The sequence below is a fragment of the Scleropages formosus genome, chromosome 21, assembly GCF_900964775.1.
Source record: "Scleropages formosus chromosome 21, fSclFor1.1, whole genome shotgun sequence".
Classification (NCBI taxonomy): Eukaryota; Metazoa; Chordata; class Actinopteri; order Osteoglossiformes; family Osteoglossidae; genus Scleropages; species Scleropages formosus.
In genome coordinates this window covers 7,020,549-7,038,026 of record NC_041826.1, presented here as the reverse complement: position 1 = coordinate 7,038,026, position 17,478 = coordinate 7,020,549, and the positions used below count along the sequence as shown (strand labels likewise).

Here is a 17,478-nt window from a genome sequence, read left to right as displayed (position 1 = left end):
TTTATTACATTTAAAATAACTCTATAACATAAACAATGAACATTAAATATTGACTTAGTATTCCCAAGAATCCAATCTAGTTCTTACATTTGCCCACAGAACCTCCTGAGATTATGCTCGATGTGAAGTTGCTTGCTGGATTGACTGCCAAGGCTGGAACCAAGATTGAGCTTCCTGCAGATGTTCTTGGAAAACCAGAACCAAAAGTCACCTGGACCAAAGCTGACCTTGTTTTAAAAGCAGATGACAGAGTGTCAATTGAGACCAAGCCTGGTCATTCTACAGTGTCTATAGCCAAAACGAAAAGAGAAGACACGGCCACGTACATCATTGAGGCTGTGAATGTTGCTGGCCGTGCTACAGCAACTGTTGATGTTAACATTCTCGGTATAGTATTATTTTGTGATTCTTCAGCTTGTACATTTGTTATTTGTTCTCTTAATTGTGACAGTAATTGATGATTTTTTTTTATTTGGCTTAACAGACAAACCTGGTCCTCCTGCTGCTTTTGACATTACTGAAATCACCAACGAGTCCTGCCTGTTAGCTTGGAATCCTCCTAGAGATGACGGTGGCTCAAGAATTACTAACTACATTGTAGAAAGGAAGACTTCAGGCAGTGAGGATTGGTGCAAGCTGTCCTCCACAGTGAAACAGACTAGCTTCAAGGCCTGCAGTCTGGTGGCACTGAAGGAATATGTATTCAGAGTGTTTGCAGAGAATCAGTATGGAATTGGCCCCCCAATAGAGCATGTTCCCATTATTGCCAAATACTCCTTTGGTACTTATATACTTTTTAAAAACCTTCAGATTTATGTGTTTTAACCTTTTTGAAATAGCATTTCAGCTCCTATTATTGTTGATCATATGCTTTATTTATTTATTTACTTGTTTATTAGATTCACCAAGTGCTCCAAGTAGACCTATGCCATCTGATATTGCAAAGGACTCTTTGACCCTGACATGGTATGAACCTGATGATGATGGTGGGAGTCCTATCACTGGATACTGGGTTGAACGTTTTGATCCAGAAAACGACAAATGGATAAAATGCAACAAGATACCAATCCAGGACACAACTTTCAGGTTTGAAATTGCTTAGGGAACTCCTTTTGAATTTTTATTTTATACAGTCTCAATATTTCAATGTATAGTATTCAATATGTATGTATTCAGCTTTTGCTTTGAAGAACCAGGCGCTACTGATTGTCCAATTGTCCTTGTAACACCATACATAACTTTTGGGAACTACAATATAATTATGAAATATCTGTAAACTTTAAATTTTTTAGAGTTAAAGGACTTGCCACAAAAAAGAAGTACAAGTTTCGAGTCTTGGCGGAGAATCGTGCAGGACTTGGAAAACCAAGTGAAGATACTGGGCAGGTTTTGGTGAAGGACCCAATTGGTAACTTAATCTACATTGTAATAAATGGTGTGCTGTATGTAATAGGTTTTACATTGATATTGAGTGAAAAACAAGCCCTATGCTTAAATCAGTAGCAAATTCAGATTCCTATTTGTTATTTCAGATCCTCCATGGCCTCCTGGTAAACCTGTTATCAAAGATGTTGCAAAGACATCTGTTTTGCTTAAGTGGACCAAACCTGAGCATGATGGCGGGGCCAAGATACATTCTTATGTAATTGAACTGCTTAAAACTGGAACTGAGGAATGGGTTTGTGTGGCCGAAGATGTCCCCATGACTGAACACTTTTTGAAGGGTCTGATGGAGAGGCAAGAGTACTCTTTTAGAATAAGGGCTGTGAACATTGCTGGAGAGAGTGAACCAAGTGACCCCAGTGACCCTATCATCTGCAAGGAAAGCCTTTGTAAGTCACTGGGCAGAATTGTATCAATATGTTTGTTTTAATGTAAATGTAAAAAAAATTGTTTAATCACTTTGTGTTTCTTCATTAGATCCTCCTTCACCACCACGCTGGCTTGAAGTCGTAAACATCACCAAAATAAACGCAGAGCTAAAGTGGACATTTCCAGAGAAGGATGGTGGCTCCCCTATTACAAACTACATTGTGGAGAAGAGAGACGTTAGACGAAAGGCCTGGCAGACAGCGGACACCACAGTAAAAGAAACCAAGTATACTGTAACTCCACTAAATGAAGGCTCTTTATATGTGTTCCGTGTGGCAGCTGAGAATGCTGTTGGTCAGAGTGATTTCTGTGAACTGGAGGACTCTGTTCTGGCCAAGGATACTTTTAGTAAGCCTCCGCTGTGCTTGTTAATTTCATTTTAGCAAGTTTTGTAAATCACAGTCATAATTTTAAAAAAATCTTTTTACAGCTACCCCAGGACCACCTTATGCATTAACTGTAGTAGCTGTAAAAAAGAGACATGTTGACCTGAAGTGGGAAGCTCCTAAGAATGATGGTGGTAGACCTATCACAAAGTAGGTTGCTTACACATTTTTTTTCAAAAGCAGTTTAGCATGTTGAATCTGTTTTCATGTTAAGATTTTTTCCTTTCTTCTTTCTTTTTTTTTTTGGCTCTGGCAGATATGTCATTGAGAAGAAGGATAAGCTTGGAACTCGTTGGGTTAAAGTTGGAAAGACTCAAGGACCTGAATGCACTTACCAAGTCACAGATGTTATTGAAGGAAGTGAGGTGCAGTTTCAAGTACGTGCTGAGAATGAAGCTGGTGTTGGACCCCCAAGTGAACCTACAGACGTACTTACAATTGAGGATCCAACAAGTATGTTTAGATTTACATTTACATTTATTCATTTAGCAGACGCTTTTCTCCAAATCGGTATATATCTCATAGAAAATACAATTTGTGCATTACCTTAGGACAAGAAGACATAGCTGCCCATGTGTGATTCTATGTTATATGTCTATGATGCTCTAATTTATATATTTATTATTTTGTAATATACATCTAATTTGAAATGAATAAGTATTAATATTAAATACTATATACTGAGCATAATTTTTACAATGGTGAATTTCATAGGCCCACCATCCCCTCCTCGGGAGCTGCATGTCACTGATACCAGCAGAGATCACATTTCTGTCACCTGGAATCCACCAGAGAAAAATGGTGGGAGTCCAATCCTTGGCTATCACATTGAGCTTTGTGAAGCTGGAACTGAGAAATGGATGCGAGTCAACCCACGTCTCATTAAAGAACTAAAATTCAAGGCAGAAGAAGGAATCATTCCAGAAAAACAGTACACGTTAAGAGTCCGAGCAGTGAATGCTATTGGGGTCAGTGACCCATCTGAGGTTTCAGAAAACATTTCTGCCAAAGATCCAGACTGTAAGCAGCTTTAAAATTTTTTTATAAATGTTCATTGATTGTGCCACCCCTCCCCCCTCCCCAACAGTTCTTATATTTATTTGTTTTTGTTTTCACTAAAGGTGCCCCTACCTTAGATCTGCTGACCCAAGATATTGTAGTTATAGAGGGCCAGAAGTTACAGCTACCAGTCCATTACAGAGCAATACCCTCACCATCTGTATCTTGGCAAAAAGATGGAACAAACCTCATTCCTGATGACAGACTCCATTTGAGTTGTGATCGTGCTATTGCTCATATTAAGATTTCTAAATGCAATCATGAGGATGCTGGCATATACACTGTCACTCTAGAGAACAAACTTGGAGCAATCACAGGAACAGTAAATGTGATAGTTATTGGTAAGAACATCTAATCCACCATATTCTGATTTACATATAGGGGACCATCTCACAGCAAAACATCTCAAAATTGTATTGTTTTGCAACTTGCATTTAATTTCTATGAATTTTCATTATAAGCAGTTTATAACATAAAATTTTCTGTATCCAAGAATCACTAGAAATGCAGAGTTTTGTTTTCATGTTTCATATCATAATTATAATCTTCAATGTACAGGTGTCCCTGGTAAATGTAAAGATATTGCTGCTAGTGAAGTTACAAAGAACTCCTGCAAAATCTCATGGAAACCTCCAGATTTTGATGGGGGAAGCCCTATTCTTCACTATGTTTTGGAGCGCAAGGAGGCTTCCAAGAAGACCTATAGACCTGTGATGTCAGGAGAAAATGTACTGAGTTGGAATGTCAAAGACTTGCTTGTTAATGCCGTGTACTACTTCCGAGTCAGGGCAGTCAACAAGGTTGGCGGGGGAGAGTACACTGAAATCCACAACCCTGTGATTACTGAGGATCAAAAAGGCATGTTTTTTAAAAGCAAAGATGAAGTACCTTTGACCTGTATGATTTGCTCCAGTAAATTTAACAACTATGTAATTACTATATTCTGTTTTCTAGACCGCCCAGATCCACCTGTTGGTGTTAAAGTAGACAATATTACTTCTCAGTCCGTACACCTGACATGGAATCCACCAGCATTTGATGGTGGTTGCCCCATTACAGGCTATATTCTGGAGAAAATAGAAAAAGATGGTACTAAATTTGAGAGATGTAATGAATCCCTGGTACCTGGATTTTCTTACACTTTGAAGGGTCTGATGGAGGGTAAAGAATATCAGTTTCGTGTTCGTGCTGAAAATGCTGTAGGAGTTAGTGATCCTTCTAACAGCACAGCACTAGTAAAAGCTATAGACCCTGCAGGTATGTATTATTTAAGCCACAGTAATTTCAATGAAAAAAGAAACCTAAATTAAATTGCTTATGCCTAACATAAAATTTGACACGTTTCTGTATTTGTCTTCAGATCCTCCAAAGGTTTCCCTTAGAGGAAGCTTGAATATCAGGAAAGGTGAAGAAATACAATTAGATGCCATCATATCTGGATCTCCGTACCCAGCTGTGACATGGCTTAGAAATGATGAGGCCATTCAGCCTGAAAACATCAGAAAGCGACAGCAGAAATCAGCTGTGAGGAGGAAAGCTAAAGGTATTCATTCCCAGCTTGAGGAACCATACCAACTATCCCTTCCTGAAAGACTTTCTTTTGACTTCAGCAAGAAAGGTGAAGCCACCTTGATGGTGCGTGATTCCATTAGAAGCGACCACGGAATTTTCACAGTCAAGGCTAAGAATGCTCATGGCACTGCAACTGCAATATGTGACGTGAATGTGCTCGGTTAGTGTAATTTAAATGTTTTACATACTTTAATCAGATTTATTTACTGCACATGAATGAATTTAATAAAACTTTTTTTAAATTTTAAAAATTAAATGTGTACATATAAGTGCCATTTACTTATATTACTTTCTTTGCAATGTGTAGATGTACCTGGACCTCCAATTAACTTTGTATTTGAGGAAATCAGAAACACGTCAGTCATCTGCATGTGGGACCCACCTATGGACAATGGTGGCAGTGAAATCCTTAACTATATCTTGGAGAAAAAAGACAAAACTAAGGATGAAAGTAGTTGGATCACTATAAACTCAACTCTCAGAAGCTGCAGATTCCATGTGACTAAATTGATTGAGACAAAGGAGTACATTTTTCGTGTTACAGCTGAGAACAACCTTGGTCCTGGACCTGCATGTTACTCAGCACCGCTTGTAGCAAAGAATCCGTTTGGTATGACATTTGTGAAGTATATAAACAATTTATAATGCCTTCATTCATTTTTCATAAAATGCATTTTTTTTTCCATATAATAACATTTATTTTGTTTATAAAACTAAGATCCACCAGATGCTCCCAACATGCCAAGAATTGGAGATGTCACAGCCAAAACTATGCTTATCAGCTGGAATGAGCCAAAAGACAATGGCAGCCCAATCTTGGGTTATTGGATTGAGAAGCGTGAAATTAACAGCAAATACTGGACTAGAATAAATCGCAACCTGCTCAACTCACTGGAAATGAGGGTCAGTGGGCTGGTGGAAGGTTTAACTTATGTGTTCCGAGTATGTGCTGAAAACTTAGCTGGTCCAGGAAATTTCAGTGTTCCATCTGAACCCAAGATTGCACAAGATCCAATTCGTAAGTTGGAAAGATGAATTTAAAACAAAATTAAAATAAATCATTAATTGATTGATTGATTGACTGTCCGTCTACACTTTCTTAGTGCCACCTGGTCCACCTGTACCAAGGATTGTGGATACTACTCAGTCTTCAATTGAAATCACTTGGGATGCTCCTCTTTACACTGGAGGTGGAGACATCCTGGGGTATCACGTTGAGAAAATTCTAGCTGGCGAAAAAGTCTGGTCTCGTTGTACTGAAAGATTATGCAAGGATCACAACTTCACACTGTGCGGAGTTACCGAGGGAGCTGATTATATTGTCCGTGTAATCGCTGTTAATGATGCAGGTGAAGGAGCACCTGGCATGACCCAGCTGGTGACAGTGAAGGAACCTCAAGGTACTGATAATGAAAAGTTTTTTAAATACAAATTACAAAAAATTGAAATGCAATTTCATTCATGATCTATTTATTTTTCCTTTATTTTTTTTTTAATAGATCCTCCTCTTGTTGAGTTTGACATATCTGTAAAGAAGGGTGTCACAGTTAGAGCTGGAGAAAAACTGAAGCTACCTGCCCATATAACTGGTAGACCTCAACCACAAGTAAACTGGATGAAGGATGGTGGTCATGTTGACCAAGAACATGCAGTTATTGAAACTGTGGGAAAGAATAGTACTCTCAGTATAAAGCATGCTTTGAGGACAGACCATGGAAAGTACCAGGTTACTGGCTCAAATAGTAGTGGAACTAAGACTGCATTTACCAAAGTTGATGTCATGGGTAAGCAGAGGGAAACTATTTAGTTCTTTAATTATTTTTAATGTTGAATTACATGACTTATTTAGACTACTTTTGTTCTAATTTCTATAAGATGTTCCTGGGCCTGTGGTTGATTTGAAAACAACTGCAGTGACAAAAAAGATGATGACACTGAGCTGGTGCGATCCTATCGATAATGGTGGAAGTGATATTACTGGCTATATTGTTGAAAGGAAGGATGCAAATATGCACATTTGGAGACAGCCAATGGAAACAACTTCTTGTAAATGCGAAATTAGGGGATTTCTTGAAGGAAGGCAGTACATGTTCCGAGTTGTGGCAAAGAACAAGTATGGATGTGGTCAGCCAGTAGATTTGGGTCCTATCCTTGCTGTGGATCCCAAAGGTAATCAGTTTAAGCCATGTAACTATTTAAAAATAAATAAATAAATAAATTCCAATAATGAAGTCTGTTCTCTTAATCCAAGGTCCCCCAAGTGCACCTCAACAATTCCACTACACTGAACGGTCTAAGTCATCAATAAGGCTGTCCTGGAAACCACCGCAGAGTGATGGTGGTAGTCCTATTTGGGGATATTATGTAGAGAAGAGGAGACAAGGTGAAACTGAATTTGAGGTTGCCAATCGGCAGATATGCAAGACACTATCTTTAATGGTTGAAAATCTCTCAGAGCATCATATGTATGACTTCCGTGTTAAGGCAGTAAATGAAGTCGGAGAGGGAGAGCCAACAGAAATTTTAAGTTCTATCATTCAAGATGATGAAGGTAATTCATATTCTGAAAACTTTTTGTTTGAGAAAGGATGGGACTTTGTCAGCATCTGTTTTTTTTTTCTACAGAAAGAAAAGCTTTAAATGCTGTATTTATGTTAAACATGGTCATGGTCATGTTTCTGTACAAATGATTTTATTGATTGAAGAATGAGGCTGATAAATAGATTTGATGACTATATACATAGACTTCAAAAAGTGCTTCTGCTGTTAATATACAAAGTATATTAATATTTAATTTTCTTTTATTTCAGTTAAGCCATCTGTGATGTTGCTTAAGCACTTCAAGGGTGATGTAATCAGGGCAAAGAAAGGGGAAGCTGTTGAAATCCCTGCAGAAGTTACAGGGCTCCCAATGCCAAAGATTGAATGGTCTAAGGATGGAACTGGTATTGACAAACCCACTGAAATACTTTTAATTGATACAAAAGAGGTTAGCAACAAAACAGCCAAGACCACACTTAGTATCCCTGAAACTCAAAGGCATGATAAAGGCCTTTATAAATTGACTGCTTCAAACTTTCTTGGATCTGCAGATGTGAACATAAGGGTGGAAATATTTGGTAAGTGTTTTGCATTTTATTTTAACTATTGTATGCGACTTGGTGGAATTGAATTAATGTTCTTCATTTAACCTGTACAGACCGTCCATCAGCTCCCAGAAATATTGTGGTTGCTGATATTAAAGCTGGGTCTTGTTATCTCACCTGGGATGACCCAGAAGACAATGGGGGAAGTGAAATAACAAACTATATTATTGAAAAGAGGGATGGCAGCAAGAAGAAGTCTGATTGGGAGGAGATTACAAGTTGTGTCCTTGAGAAGAGATATAGGGTAAGTATAATGGTGACCAATGCTGGAGTGGCCACTGGGACAGTTGCGTCTTTTCCCAGTGGGCTTGTTACATTTTCAGTAAGCAGAATGAAAGTTGTGAGGCCAGCTGGTCTGAGCGATGGCCCTGTCGGTTTATACTCTCTAGTTGGTACACAGACATACACTTGCACACGAATGCTAACCAACTTGATTGGTTTATAGTGTAATTTATACAATTTCATTGTAGTACTACTAAGGACTGTATGTGGGTTAGTCCTCCTCCAGCCTTGACAATGACACAAAATCATTATGGATATTTTATATATGACATGTCTTTTTCTCAAGGTCTCCAAACATGAGACCAATGGCATTTACCAGTTCAGGATCAAAGCTGAAAATAAGTATGGAATCAGTGACGGATGTGAGTCGGAGAAAGTAATTCTCAAGGATCCATACGGCCTGCCTGGGCCGCCGCAAAGGCCAAAGGTCATTGGACATTCCCAGTCATCCATGCTGGTAACTTGGGAACCACCTCTAGACAATGGTGGTTCTCCAATTACAGGCTACTGGATTGAGAAGAGAGAAAAAGGAGCTGTGTACTGGAATAGAGTGAACAGGGCTCCTATTACAAAACCAGCAGTAAAAGGCCTAGAATTCAATGTTCTCCACCTCAATAAAGGGTGTGAATACCAATTTCGTGTTATGGCTTGTAATGCTGCTGGTGTCGGACCCCCAAGTGAACCAACTGAGAGTGCGTTTGCTGCTGATCCTCAAAGTATGTCAATTTTATGGCCTGTCATAGACTTTCTCATGCATGAAATAATAAAAGTAGGCTGAATTTATGTAATATATGGCTATTTCATTGCAGATCCTCCTGGTATGCCGTCAAGCCCTGAAATCACAGACAAAACCAGGAACAGTATTACTCTTTCATGGAAGCCACCAGAAAAAGATGGTGGTAGCCCAATAAAAGGCTACATTGTTGAGATTCAAGACGAGGACTCCATAGAATGGAAACCAGTGAATGAGCTAGAGAAACCTCATCCTACCTCTCAATTTACGGTGTCAAATCTTGAAGAAATGAAGAAATACAAGTTCAGAATAATTGCAGTCAATGATGCTGGCAAGTCTGAACCAAGCCCTGCAACTTCAGAAATCCTTGTTAAGGAGATTAAAGGTAAATCTCAAATTTATTTTTTGTATGTATGTATGTATGTATGTATGTTAGATTTGTTTATTTCCACAATATGTACAATTCCATAGAACTTTCCAAATGGTGGAGCAACAGAACAGCCATGCCTGGTGAATGGTTCTGAGGGATAAAGATCTTGGTATTCTAGGTGTAGCTCTAAGTTGTAGACAGTAGTTAGTCATCCAAGCAGATGTCAGAGAGGCAAGATCCCATATGAGTGGATGTGTCACTGATGCCTGGGGAACAAGAAATGAAGAGCTATGTATCATCAGCATGGCAGTGATAGGAGAACCTCTGAGAGACAATAACAGATAGATCCCAGTGCAATTTCAGATCTCGGATACTCAGATTACATTTATTCATTTAGCTGACGCTTTTCTCCAAAGCAACTTACAATGTTAAGGTATCTACCCATTTATACAGCTGGATAATTTTACTGGAGCAATTTTAAGGTAAGTACTTTGCTCAAGGGTACTACAGTCAGAGGCGGGGATCAAGCTTGCAGCCTTAGGATCCAAAGGCAGTAGCTCTCTAATGACTTTGCTACTAGTTGTCACCAGCTAGATTCCAAGCCAAATGATCATCTGTGCTGAAGAGGCACGGATGAGAACACAGAGCACAAATTTTCCTGTATCCTATTGCACAATTGCTCTCTGCGTGCATAGTGCAGGAGATTTGTGCCTGTATTCATTCTTCATGAGTTACTGTAAGTCTCTTGTTTTGAGGAGGTGTTAAAAGAATTATCTTTAAAAATGGCATTCTTCCTTCATTTACAGAGGAGCCAAAAGTTACACTGAATGTCAGTGCTCATGAGTTCTTGTCATGCAAAGCTGGTTCATCAATAAAAATCCCTGCAACTATCACTGGACATCCTACTCCAAAAGTTTCTTGGGAGTATGATGGAAAGGCAAAGACCGAAAAGAAAGATGGCCTTCATATTCTTCCACTTGATTCACAGGTAATGATCTGTCCTATCAGAATCTTGCAAAGTCACTTTCTTTATAACTTTTTAATGAGATGCATATGTTTCTCTAGATTATATCTACTGATACGACATCAACCATCATTATTCCTGAATGCAAATTATACCACACTGGCAAATATATAATCTCAGCTGAAAATGAAGCTGGACAGAAGCTTCTTAAAGTACTGGTCAATGTTTTTGGTAAGTAAGGAAAAAAAATCTATAATAATAATAATAATAATAATAATAAGAATAATTAGAAGAAGAAGAAGAAGAAGAAGAATATGCATTAATCTCTTTAACAACTTGTGTGCTTTGTTATCAGATTTGCCAGGACCTCCAAGAGAACTAAAAGTGTCTGATATCACAAGAGGCTCATGCAGACTTACATGGAAGCCTCCTGATACTGATGGTGGTGAAAGAGTAAAGAGTTACTTTGTTGAAAAGAAAACTGTTGAAGGAAAGGCCTGGACAAAAGTGAATTCAGCTTGTGTTAGTCAAACATTTGTTGTTCCTGACCTAATTGAGGGGCAGGAATACTTGTTTCGTGTTCGAGCAGAAAATAGCTTGGGTTTGGGACCATGCACTGAGACTGTTCAAAGGACAAAAGCCAGAGATCCCGTTTGTAAGTTATAAACTTTATGTTCAAAAAGATACTCACATAATCAGTGCTGATGCTAGTTAAAGATGGAGTAATGTTAAAATTACAATTTCTTTTCATCTTCAGATCCTCCCGATCCTCCCAGAAGGGTCAAGATTAATGCTGTGATGAAGAACACTGTGACCCTTACATGGAAACCACCTAAGAATGATGGTGGAGCTCCTGTGACACATTACATTGTGGAATGTCTTTGTTGGGAACCTAGTGGGTCACAAAAGGAATACTGGAGGCAGTGTAACAAGCGTGACATTGAAAACACCACTTTTATGATCGAGGATCTCACTGAAGATAAAGAATACGAATTCCGTGTGAAAGCCGTCAACAACGCTGGGGCGAGCAGACCATCTTCCACTGTTGGACCGGTGACAGCCAAAGAACAGACATGTATGTCAATAGTAAGAACATTATCCAAGTATTCAAAAAAATTATTTTGATAATGATTTGACATAAAGTCTCACACATATCATTAATTTTATTTTTTTAAGGTGCACCTGCTGTTGAACTCAACGAATTTATGGAAGTTGAGCAAGGGACTGACATCAATATTCTTGCTAAAATAAAGGGATGTCCCTTCCCTACCATTACCTGGCAAAAGGCCCAACCCCACAAAAGCAATGAAAAGACCGAGGTGCAATATGATGAGCATATTAACAAACTTGTGACAGACAATAGCTGTACACTGCTTATTCGGCAGGGGAAAAGAACAGATACTGGTCTATACACAATTACAGCTAGCAACGGCCTGGGAACGGCTTCAAAAGAAATGAGGCTTAATGTCTTGGGTAAGTATTTCAATTGACAGTGCTTAATGCTTAGCTGATAAGAAACCATTCAATTCATACCCAACAAAGCTAAAGATTGAATTGTAATGCGCTATTTGTCAAATATATAAATTAAATTTAGGATGCCCAGGGCCACCTTCTGCACCCATAAAATTTGAAGAAATTTCTGCTGGGAAGATTACACTGTCTTGGCTTCCTCCTAAGGATGATGGTGGTTCAAAGATTACAAACTATGTACTACAAAAGCGTGTGGCTAACAGAAAGATGTGGGTACCCGTCACCAGTAATGCCAAAGAGAGGATATACACAGTGGAAAATCTGATGGAAGGTCATCACTATGTTTTCCGTATCATGGCTCAAAACAAATATGGTATTGGTGATCCACTTGACAGTGAACCAGAACAAGCCAGGGATCATTTCAGTGAGTTTATAACCAGTTGTGTGTTGTCTTTTAATTCTATCAAATTATTGAAGATTTTACTTGGATTGCTTTGTTTTTGTAGTGAGTTACTCAATGCATTTCTTTTTGCTGTTGAAAAGATGTCCCTGGCCAGTGTGAAAAACCAACTATATCTAGTGTGACTCATGACTCTATGACAGTCAACTGGGAAGAGCCAGAACATGATGGTGGAACTCCAGTCACTGGCTATTGGCTAGAGCGAAAAGAGACCACATCAAAACGCTGGAACAGAGTAACACGAGATCCTATCAAAGTCTTACCCTTTGGAATTTCACATAATGTAACTGGTCTCATTGAAGGATCTCAATACCAGTTCCGTGTAACTGCTGTCAATGCAGCAGGATGCGGCCCGCCAAGTTTGCCTTCCGATCCAGTCTTTGCCAGAGACCCTACAGGTATAAGTAGTTTACAGTAGTCAGTTTTTCATAAGTAATTTTTTGAATTTATTTTAAAGTTGTCAATGTATACCTTCATATGTAGCTCCTCCAGGACCTCCTATTCCTAAAGTAACTGACTGGACAAAGTCAACAGTTGATGTAGAGTGGCTTCCTCCACTAAAGGATGGTGGATCAAAAATTACTGGATACTTTGTTGAGTACAAAGAAGAAGGTCATGAAGAATGGAAAAGAGTGAGTAATAAAATAATTACTGAGTTTTGTCATTCTTCTTGTTTGCAAGGTGTTAATTTCATGGTTTAAATTTTATATTTTAGGCTAAAGATAAGGAAGTGAGAGGAACCAAACTTGTAGTTGCTGGGCTAAAAGAACTTGGACTTTATCAGTTCAGAGTTAGAGCTGTAAATGTTGCAGGTATTGGTGAACCTGGATATGTCTCTGATGTCATCAAAGTAATGGACAGAACAAGTAAGTCATAAGGAAAGAGAAATCAAACTGATCCATTCTTTCAAGGTTTCCTATCTTGGAGAATATTTTTTTATTGTTTAATTTCTCAGTTCTCCCTGAGGTTAACCTGGATGCTTCTGTGAAGGAGAGGTTGGTTGTTCATGCTGGTGGTGTGATTCGTATCCTGGCCTATGTGTCAGGAAAGCCTGTACCAAAGATCACGTGGAACAGAGACAATGATGTCTTACCAGAAGAAGCTATTATCGAGACCACTGCCATTAGCTCTGCCTTAGTAATCAAGAAATGCACACGAAAACATCAAGGAATTTACACTTTGACTGCTAAGAATGAAGGAGGAGAAAAAAAGAAAACCATTGTCGTTGATGTACTAGGTAAATATATTTTATAACTGTTTTAGAAAATATAGGAAGTAACATTGTCAGTATTTTTAAATCATTATATTTTATGCCTTAGATGTTCCTGGCCCAGTTGGAACACCAATCACAACAGAGAATCTTACTAGTGACTCATGCAAGATAAACTGGTTCAACCCAGACGATGATGGTGGCTCAGCTGTAACTAATTTCATCATTGAAAAACGGGAAGTTGATCACAAAGCTTGGACTCCTGTGTCTTGCAGCGTCACCAGGCACAGTGCTGTTGCTCGTGGTCTCATCAATGGAAAAGCTTATTTCTTCAGAATAGCTGCTGAAAATGTGATTGGAATAGGTCCATTTGTTGAAACAACTAAAGAAATTGTAATTAAAGATCATATTAGTAAGTCCTTATTATATGATGTTTATTATTTCATCATTTAGTTTTCATCTTTAACAATTTAAAGCTTTTTTCAGTTTTATTGGACATTTGACCTTTCTTTCTCTCTCTCTCTCTCTCTCACACCCACACACTCATATACCTTCTCATTCTTCTAAACTAGCTGTCCCAGAACGCCCTGAAGATCTTGAAGTCACAGCAGTCTCAAAAGAGTATATTAGTTTAAAATGGAAACCACCTAAGTTTAATGGAGGATCTGAAATTATTAGGTATATCTTAGAGGCCCGTCCCATTGGCAAAGACAAGTTCATCCGACTCACAAAGGAGAAGCTGATGGAAAGGAAATACACCTATGCTGGTGTCAAGGAGGGTGATATTTATGAATTTCGTGTCAGTGCAGTAAATGAAATTGGTCAAGGCAAACCCTCATTTAGCACAAAACCAATCACTTGTAAAGATGAGCTTGGTAAGAACAATTCTTGAGAAAATCTCATAAATCAGCTGCTTTATTATTGGTACACTAAGTTGCTCTATGGTATAATTAACTGTTTAATTTTCAGAACCGCCAACAATTGAGCTTGAGTTTCGTGACAAGGTCATTGTACGCGTGGGAGAGTCCTTTGCTCTCCAGGGTCGCTACACTGGAAAACCAGCACCATCCATTATATGGACCAAGGATGATAAGGAGCTGAAAGCAGATGACCAAATCAAGATCAAAAGCACTCCAACCACAATGTTCTTGGGCATTATCAAGGCTAAGCGTGAACACAGTGGCAGATACTGTGTGATTGTGGAGAACTGTACCGGTTCACGGAAAGGAATCTGTAATGTAACTGTTGTTGGTATGTCTTATTTTGATGGATTTTCTAATGGTAAAACTGAAAAATAAAAGTTTATTTATATAGGAGAGTTTAATCTGATTTTTGTTAATTTTATTTTTAGATCGTCCACTCCCACCACAGGGCCCAGTTGTATTTGAAGAGGTCCACAGAGATCATATAGTGATTTCCTGGAAGACTCCTCTTGATGATGGCGGATCTGAAATTTCAAATTACATTATTGAGAAACAAGACACAAGCAGGGATCTTTGGATGACTGTGACATCTGCTTCCACTAAGACAACATGTAAAGTTCCCAAACTGATTGAGGGAAAAGAATATATCATGAGAATCTGTGCTGAGAACATGTATGGGATCAGTGACCCACTGGAATCGGAACCAGTGACAGCAAAAGACCTATTCAGTATGAAAAACTGATTTCATATATTGCATTACTTTTCTTTAATTGCCTCTTTTCAGACTATTTCTGTTATTTGTATAATAGCTGTTATTTGCAGCTGTTGTATATCTGTTATTTGCAGCTTCTAGTATTATGTTGTTTTATAGGAGTTCCTGAGGCACCTGAGCAACCTGTTATTAAAGAGGTACATAAAGACACAGCTCTTGTTATCTGGAACCGTCCTCGGGATGGTGGCAAACCAATTACTAACTATCTTTTGGAGAAAAAGGAGACCACGAGTAAGAGATGGTCACGTGTCACAAGGAAAATCATCTACCCGGACACTCAATTCAGAGTTGAAGAACTACTTGAAGGATGTGAATATGAGTTTCGGGTCATGGCAGAGAATGAGATAGGAGTTGGTGATCCAAGTCCACCATCAAAGCCTATTCTTGCTAAAGAGCCAATTGGTTGGTATACTGTTTTCTTCATAAATTTGAAATCTATTATGGGAGTTTAAATTCTTTGAACTAAAGAGGTTTGAAAAACCACTGTTTTATTAACAGTGCCTCCAAGCCCACCTGTTCTCCCAGAAGTTGTGGACAAAACTAAGGAATCTGTAAATCTAATCTGGCAACCACCTCGCCGTGATGGCAAAGGCAGGATCCTTGGCTATCTTGTTGAGTACCAGAAGATTGGTGAGGAAGAGTGGGCTAAGGCTAATGAAACTCCTGAATCATGCCAAGAAACCAATTTCAAAGTAATAAACCTTTCAGATGGTGAAATGTACAAGTTCAGAATAATGGCAGTAAATACAGCTGGCAAATCTGAACCTGCCTATGTCAAAGACCCTGTGAAAGTCCAAGACAGACTTGGTAATGTATATATGTTTAAATAATATTTAACATTTTTAAATTATATTATTACTCATGCAGAGGGGTGCAGTGGCTCAGTGGTGCAGTGGGTTGGACCACAGTCCTGCTCTCCGGTGGGTCTGGGGTTCAAGTCCCACTTGGGGTGCCTTGCGATGGACTGGTGTCCCGTCCTGGGTGTGTCCCCTCCCCCTCCGGCCTTATGCCCTGTGTTACTGGGTAGGCTCTGGTTCCCCACGACCCTGTATGGGACAAGCGGTTCTGAAAATGTGTGTGTGTATTACTCATGCATTTTTTTCCAATGGACTTGCCAAGTTTTGCATACTATTTTTTGCAATTTATTTTTCAACAGAGCCTCCAGAGCTTCTACTTCATGCTAACATGGCTCGTGAGCATCTTGCCATGGAAGGAACCACTATCATCCTGAGTGCAGGCATTAGGGGCATACCGTTCCCCAAAGTTACATGGGCAAAGAATAATGCTGAGGTTCCTCCCAGGGCTAATATAGAAGTTTCTGGTGATGAAAGTAAACTAATAATTCAGAATTGTCTCCGTTCAGACTGTGGAGATTATGCAATTACTGTGGAAAATCCAGCTGGGTCAAAAACAGCTACATGTACAGTATTAGTTTTAGGTAAGTTTTGTAATTATTAGTTTAACATGTGTGAAATGTTTTACTTTTGGATGACACAGTTACAATGCACTTTACTGTTTTAATTTTAGGTAAACCTAGTCCACCTCGGAACCTGATGATTACTGAAGTCACAAGTGAATCAGCCTATCTAACCTGGAAAGAACCAGAGGATGATGGAGGTGCTGTTATTTCCAATTATGTGATAGAGAAGAAAGATGTAGCATCTGAAAAATGGGTGCCTGTCTGTGCATCATCCAAGAAGCCTAGTTTGTTGGCTATGTACTTGATGGAAGGCACTCAATATATGTTTCGGGTTGCTGCAGAAAACCAGTTTGGCAAAAGTGAATATATTTCAACTACTAAACCAATAAAGGCTGTTGATCCTATCTGTGAGTAACTGTTTATCAAAATTTGTGGTTTTTACAGCAAAAGTAAATGTGAAACTGTCATTGTTTTCATCAATTGTTTCTTTCCAAAAACATTTTTAGATCCACCTGGTCCACCAAAAAATTTGCATCATGTGGATATAGATAAAACTGAAGTCTGGCTTCAGTGGGATTGGCCAGATCGCACAGGTGGTAGTGATATTACTGGTTTTCTAGTGGAATACCAAGAAGAGGGTGCCAAAGATTGGATTCCATTTAAAACTGTCAGAAAAACCGAAAGCCATGTAACTGGACTTCAAGAGGGAAAAATGTACAGATTCCGTGTGAAAGCAGAGAATGCTGTTGGCCTGAGTCGTCCTGATATCACTGTGCCAATTGTTTGTGAAGAAAAGCTTGGTAAGATACAATTCATTTTAAATCTGTTTCTGTTTTTTT

At 38.8% G+C, this 17,478-nt stretch overlaps 1 protein-coding gene across 1 annotated transcript in view; it reads left to right on the top strand.

Moving 5' to 3' along the window:
- Positions 1-17,478, top strand: part of LOC108924238 (titin-like) — a 162,790-nt gene that overhangs the window by 84,831 nt on the left and 60,481 nt on the right. Inside the window, exons 128-169 of the mRNA XM_029247484.1 lie at positions 100-387; positions 485-781; positions 900-1,086; positions 1,293-1,408; positions 1,533-1,832; positions 1,921-2,220; positions 2,303-2,408; positions 2,515-2,711; positions 2,973-3,278; positions 3,380-3,658; positions 3,876-4,175; positions 4,272-4,574; positions 4,678-5,049; positions 5,197-5,499; positions 5,608-5,907; positions 5,993-6,289; positions 6,389-6,673; positions 6,765-7,058; positions 7,141-7,440; positions 7,700-8,008; positions 8,089-8,279; positions 8,604-9,033; positions 9,127-9,435; positions 10,227-10,408; positions 10,486-10,615; positions 10,740-11,039; positions 11,142-11,459; positions 11,561-11,857; positions 11,979-12,278; positions 12,398-12,712; positions 12,798-12,946; positions 13,030-13,180; positions 13,270-13,551; positions 13,634-13,936; positions 14,097-14,399; positions 14,494-14,775; positions 14,876-15,175; positions 15,319-15,621; positions 15,718-16,026; positions 16,376-16,657; positions 16,747-17,046; positions 17,146-17,439. Of these exons, the coding sequence (XP_029103317.1) occupies positions 100-387; positions 485-781; positions 900-1,086; positions 1,293-1,408; positions 1,533-1,832; positions 1,921-2,220; positions 2,303-2,408; positions 2,515-2,711; positions 2,973-3,278; positions 3,380-3,658; positions 3,876-4,175; positions 4,272-4,574; positions 4,678-5,049; positions 5,197-5,499; positions 5,608-5,907; positions 5,993-6,289; positions 6,389-6,673; positions 6,765-7,058; positions 7,141-7,440; positions 7,700-8,008; positions 8,089-8,279; positions 8,604-9,033; positions 9,127-9,435; positions 10,227-10,408; positions 10,486-10,615; positions 10,740-11,039; positions 11,142-11,459; positions 11,561-11,857; positions 11,979-12,278; positions 12,398-12,712; positions 12,798-12,946; positions 13,030-13,180; positions 13,270-13,551; positions 13,634-13,936; positions 14,097-14,399; positions 14,494-14,775; positions 14,876-15,175; positions 15,319-15,621; positions 15,718-16,026; positions 16,376-16,657; positions 16,747-17,046; positions 17,146-17,439 (11,469 nt within the window). The remainder of the gene's footprint in view (positions 1-99; positions 388-484; positions 782-899; positions 1,087-1,292; positions 1,409-1,532; positions 1,833-1,920; positions 2,221-2,302; positions 2,409-2,514; positions 2,712-2,972; positions 3,279-3,379; positions 3,659-3,875; positions 4,176-4,271; positions 4,575-4,677; positions 5,050-5,196; positions 5,500-5,607; positions 5,908-5,992; positions 6,290-6,388; positions 6,674-6,764; positions 7,059-7,140; positions 7,441-7,699; positions 8,009-8,088; positions 8,280-8,603; positions 9,034-9,126; positions 9,436-10,226; positions 10,409-10,485; positions 10,616-10,739; positions 11,040-11,141; positions 11,460-11,560; positions 11,858-11,978; positions 12,279-12,397; positions 12,713-12,797; positions 12,947-13,029; positions 13,181-13,269; positions 13,552-13,633; positions 13,937-14,096; positions 14,400-14,493; positions 14,776-14,875; positions 15,176-15,318; positions 15,622-15,717; positions 16,027-16,375; positions 16,658-16,746; positions 17,047-17,145; positions 17,440-17,478) is intronic.